General features: G+C 41.3%; 1 protein-coding gene across 1 annotated transcript in view; it reads right to left on the bottom strand.

Annotated features, from left to right (window-relative positions):
* CSMD1 (CUB and Sushi multiple domains 1) overlaps nt 1–5991 on the bottom strand; it is a 2474714-nt gene that overhangs the window by 1586561 nt on the left and 882162 nt on the right. Inside the window, exon 4 of the mRNA XM_019520340.1 lies at nt 1028–1222. Coding sequence (XP_019375885.1) covers nt 1028–1222 — 195 coding nt within the window. The remainder of the gene's footprint in view (nt 1–1027; nt 1223–5991) is intronic.

The following is a 5991-nucleotide window of genomic DNA, read 5'->3' as shown; positions in this document are numbered from 1 at the left end:
GTGGAGCAAATCTTAGACTGCATTCTCCCATTTTTAAGCCAAAATAAGTGTGCTGAACTTCTGTTCTGTTATGGGTGTAAACCAGTTTCCAATCACTTATATCAGAAAAGGTGTAATGTCTGTATCTGGCCCCAGATAACAGGTTGAACCAAATACAACACTGACAAGTGCAAGGTGCTGCACCTGAGGAAGAAGAACAAGAACCATACCTACAGGCTGGGGAACTCCCTTCTCGTCAGTGCAGAGGCAGAAAAGGATCTTGGAGTCATCATTGATGCCAAGATGAACATGGGCCGGCAGTGTGGGGATGCAGTTAGGAAGGCCATCCGCACCTTGTCATGCATCCACAGATGCATCTCGAGCAGGTCCAAGGAGGTGATCCTCCCCCTCTACGCGGCACTGGTCAGGCCGCATCTGGATTACTGCATCCAGTTCTGGGCACTGCACTTCAAGAGGGATGTGGACAACATGGAGAGGGTCCAGAGGAGGGCCACTCGCATGATCAGGGGGCAGGAGGGCAGGCGGGACCTGAACCTGTTCAGCCTCCACAAGAGAAGGCTGAGGGGGGATCTAGTGGCCTGTTACAAACTAGTCAGAGGGGACCAGAAGGCACTGGGGAAGTCCCTGTTCCCCCGAGCACTACCAGGAGTGACCAGGAATAACAGTCACAAGCTGACAGAGGGTAGACTCAGGCTACATATCAGGTGGTGTTACTTCACGGTCAGAGCAGCTAGGATCTGGAACCAACTTCCAAGAGAAGTGGTGCTGGCTCCTACCCTGGGGGTCTTAAAGAGGAGGCTAGATGAACACCTTGCTGGGGTCGTTTGACCCCAGTACTCTTTCCTGCCATAGCAGGGGGTTGGACTTGATGATATGCTCAGGTCCCTTCCGACCCTACAAACTATGAAACTTCAGCATTATCTAAAAACGTTCTAAAATAACATCAGTGTATGGGTTTTCTCAACATCTTATACAATCCTCTAACACCAATAGTCGTGGATTTTCTCCATTAATTCTTATTTTTTACCTCTGCAAAATGGAGCTGGAAAATCCCATGATGCACCATTTCCAGGACTCACAATACACGTTAGCATAGCATGGCCCTCCAGAATATAGCCTGATACACAGCTGTATCTAATTTTGTCTCCAATGTTGAACCTAGTTCCATGAAGTACTCCTTTGGGTATTTCTCCTGGGTTTCCACAAGTGTGGCTAGGTAGCACTGTTGAAAGAAGAGAACAGGAAAAAAAAAATACTATTAACCCTTGAGAAAAGAAATATCTTGCATTATTTTTTAATCAATATATATAGAATCATTGTTAAACACCTACTTTCCTTTTAGTTTTCTTAGTCTAATATCAAGAATGTATACCTGGACTATGGAATACATTTTAACAAATAGTAAGGTTTACCGTTTCATCACTTTCACATGCGAGTTCTGAACCCAGTCCTTTGATTTAACATTCCATCAATACTTCATATTCCCATCAACTCAAAACCAAATGGCATTATGCCCTATAAGTCTAGCTATTTCTACTGCAAGATGGAAGAAATAAAAATGGTCTTATGCAAATATTCCAGGTCCTTTTAGATACTATTAAAAAAGGATCCAAATATATACACAGTTTCTTTAATCTTACATACTTCTTAAAAAACAGATTCCATCTGACTTGCCTGAGTAAAGGCTTGATCACCGTTTGCCCCTATTTAGATGATTTTCAGTTTAGATAAATGTACAGTTTTAACATTTAAAATATAGGAATTAATTAAAATACTCTACAGTAACAAAATTGCACTTTCATTCTAGGAGTAGACAGAAAATTTAAGGAGATCAACTATGAAAAACTGAGGTTTGACAGGGCAAGGGAACAGATTTATTGTATTTTGGGCAAAAAAAAAATGTTATTGTTTGTAAGCAGATATACCAGATTACCTAAAATACACAGCATGCATATAGTACTCCTCAACTTAAAAACATCCAAAATGATAGATGTTTGTTTTTCACTTGGCTTGGTGATCTAGTACTTGTAATAATATGGAGGTATTTTGTTTTGTTGGCACAGTGAAAGACAGCATGTATGAGAAACAGTAACAGCAGTACCTAGAGTACTGTCCATTCAAATATATGAAACAGAGCCAAAGTAAATACATTCCATAAAGGAGATCAAGGAATTTGAGACTAATTCAGGCATTGCTTCTGAATCCCTGTTTGGTCATGGACAAAACATTTAACCTCTCTCCCTCCTCCCTCTGTGTTGCTCCATTTGTAAAATAAAGAAACGAATACTTACTACTCTCTCACGGGCTTTGAGAGGATTAATTAGTTAATATTTGTACAACACTTTTGAGGATGTAAAGCACTATATCAATGCTAATTAGGTCCCAGGCATCAGACAAGTGTATTTATTGGACGTACATCCTTAGTGGTTCATCAGTAGAACACTTGGCAGCGCTAGCATTGAAATAGTCATAATTACACTTAAGTTTAAACCTATCAGAACGTTTAAAAGAATTTTACGTTAAAGGCCCACATTTAAAACAACTTACTGGTTTCTATAAATCAAAACAATAATTGTGTTTATATAAGTCTTTTCACCAGAAGATCTCAAACCTCAAGTATGGCTCATAAAACATAACAAACCTTGTGAGTTAGGCAAGTTTGTAGCTGTTTTAGAAACAATTTAAGGTACAAAGAGGTTATAGGATGATTTAGTTAGCTCAGAGAATAAGTGGTAAGGCTGGGGGGACAACCCAGACCTCCTTTTTTCTGCTTTTGAATCTACAACCAAAAGGGCTAGAAAATGTCATTGGTTCCAAACTGAAACCTAATCTCTCTCATGGGGGAAAATATTGTGAGTCTCAGCTTCATGTTAGTAAATTCCATAGAATTTTGGGATGTTTAGCTTCTGATTATCTGCAGCTGGGGTGTCAAACAAATAGCTCGTGGGCCAGATCTGGCCTGTGGAGCCATATGATCTAGCCCAGGGGTCTCAGAATGACCCTGCAGCTACATGCAGCAAACAGAGCCAGTCTGGCATGTGGGGTGGATCTGGTTCTGCATCTGGCACCCTGCCAGAGCAGGCTTGAGCTCTGGTCCCACTCCAGCCTCACCGGGCCAACAAGGCTTGATGAATTTGACACACCTATTCCACAGAAATCAGATATAAAAACCATTTTATTTATGTATACATATAACAGTGCAGAAGCGATACACGTCACATAAATGCAAAACAGTATAATTCTCTGTGAGTTTATTAATTGATGGTAAATATAAACATTAATTAAGTTCAATTCACAAAGTGGGCAACATAATTTATGCAAACATAGTACATGTTTATAGGCAATTTCTTAATTGTATGAGTCACATTGTTAGGATCAAAACTGACAACAGTATGATTTTTATTAGAAAGATGTTATTAAAAGCAATGCAGTTTTATTCTAAGTCATAAGTCAAATGTGTAGCAGTCCCTTTCTTTATTTCAAGGACACTCATTACATGGCTTATATATAGTGTGAGACCTGAACATTGATGCAGGAGCCCATCTCTATTCTTTTTTTTTAATTTTACAAAGCCCTATAAGCAGACTTATGATAAATCTGCTTCCAACAGTATAATTCCCTTTCCACACAGGTTTTTCTGGCTGATGTGTCATATGAAAAAAGAACCCCCCTCCCATTTATTTCCCCCAGGCCCACCCCCACACATACAGTATTCACATGAATTCTGAAAAACATCGTTCTGAAGGAAAGAGGTATCATAGCAAATCTACACCTCTCAAATAAATGATGACTGAAGGTAGCAAACAGCTGTCAAAAATCACACTGCACCAATCCAATCTGCCATCCCCATAAAGAAACTGTCCTACAGTGCAACTTTTATGAGATTTTCCTCTCACTACTTCTGTCAAGAACCACTAGAAATAATGGAGTTTGACTCCTTGAGGTTACCAACATTTTGCAACAACTTACTGAAAAACAAAAAAAAGATGAGTGATCTAAGACTGATAACCATGCTCAATAAAATATACCATAGTTCACAAGATATCATCACTTGTCAAGATAAAGAACTATCTGACAGGATTATATTATTTATGAGCTTTTCTAAAATTTTCAAAGTAAATTGGTGTGTAGCTGCACAGGTCCCTTCTGTGGAATCTACCATTTCTAGTTGTGCATCGAAAAAGATTTAATAGACTGGAGCATGCAATCAATTGGATGCCTTTTGACCAAAGCTATCCCATATAAAGGTCAGATATATCCTTCAGACTTGGACTTGAACACAGAAGTTTTCTTGTGAGGATATAAGGTCCTCAGTAAAAAGCTATTCTCCTGCAGTGTTAATGAGTCCACATAAGAAACACAGTTCTCAATAAAATTTACAAACCCTGAAGTCCCTTGCCTAAGGAGCTAATAAAAAGCAGCAGGCTTCTGGTCTCAGATGCTTTTCATTTATCAAAACCTTTGTTTATCTCTAGCAATGTGACTTCCACAACGGGGACAATGAGGTCATACTACATTGAAGATAAGGGCTTTCATAAATGGAGGACACCTATCATAGTTCTTAAATTTGTACTTCCTACCTTCATTCAAGAGAGGCAGCTGTACCTGGCAAGTTCAAATGTAAAAAATTATGCTACCAAGGAAAAAAAAAAACAGTGCAATCTGTCACTTCTAAAAATAGCATCAGTAGTTATAACAAACTGAAATACATATAAAATGGCCAGCCAAAATAGCCAAATAGCCCATACATTTATGTACTCTATATTAACATTGAAGCTAGCCTTGGTCAGTTGACTACAGTGATTTTTCTTCCTTAGCAGCATAGCTTTTGCATGACTTTGTTGGATCCTGGAGCCCACAAGCTACAGTTCAGATGAAGATCCTGGAACCTCTTGTCTCTCCAGACCACAGTTCCATGTGGGAAAAAAGGTGCAATAATTTAGTGCATTATTTCCACCCTGAGATATTGGCATGTTGTTACCATATTGTATCTCTTTGTTGAGCAAGGTTTGGCTCTTCCAAGCTGTAAACTGAATCATTCATGATGTTCATAGGGAGATCTTTCAGTAAAAGTTTCAGAAAATCAGTAAATGCATATAGTCACAATTTAGTGACTCAGTAAGTGTGAGAGGGCCATTCCAGGGCCAGTCACAATATTGCCGCCCACCTGTCTAGAGTAGTCCGCCCTGACTCATCTGCCGTGCCATGATGCAACAAAGCCTGATGGAAAAAAATGCGGGAGGCTGCCCATTTTGTTTCCTGATGCCAAGGGCATAATACATGGCTCCAACCTTCCCTTTACCATGTCCCATGCCTTGCAGATGGCATCCAAACTGGCTTCCAACTCTCCTGGACCCATTGCTGGGCCACAGCAAGCCATTGGTCCTAACTTTGCCTCAGACATCTTCTGATATACCTTGGCCTGGCCTCTGGCCCAATTTGGCCTCAGGTATCCTTAGACATGCCTGGGCCACATGTCCCCTCACTGGGGCCACCACTTCACCCACTCACTGGGGCTTCTGGGCCTTGCATCCCTTGTACCTCAGGTGTTTGTCAATGTGCCTGGATTCCACTCTTGGTCTTCAGCTCACTCAGGCCCCAGGCATCTGTTGACATATCTGGACCCATAACTTGACCTATGGCCTACTCAGGCCTCAGGTGTCTGTCAATATGCCTGGGCCTAACTATCACTCAGGCCTCCTACTATGTCTCACTTGTTGGACCTCGGACCCTTCTGGCCCCTGTGTTGTCCCCCAAGCCTCACTCTTTGGGCGTTGGGCCCTCCTGGCCCCTGCGCTTTTGCCAAACCCTGGTGCTTTTTGTCAGGTTGTGCTCCCCTAGTCTTTCCCTTCCACAGCGTCACCCACAAGGCTTTAGGGCTGAGGCTTTCTGGTGCCACATCCTCATCTTTCACTAGGGAGGAACAGGTGTGGCGTTTCCTAGAGACTTCCCCCCCCACAAGCACCCCCACCCCATATTTATCCCACATTA

The sequence above is a fragment of the Gavialis gangeticus genome, unplaced genomic scaffold, assembly GCF_001723915.1.
Source record: "Gavialis gangeticus isolate Ggan-Ray unplaced genomic scaffold, GavGan_comp1, whole genome shotgun sequence".
Classification (NCBI taxonomy): Eukaryota; Metazoa; Chordata; order Crocodylia; family Gavialidae; genus Gavialis; species Gavialis gangeticus.
This window is presented reverse-complemented; position numbering and strand designations above follow the sequence as displayed.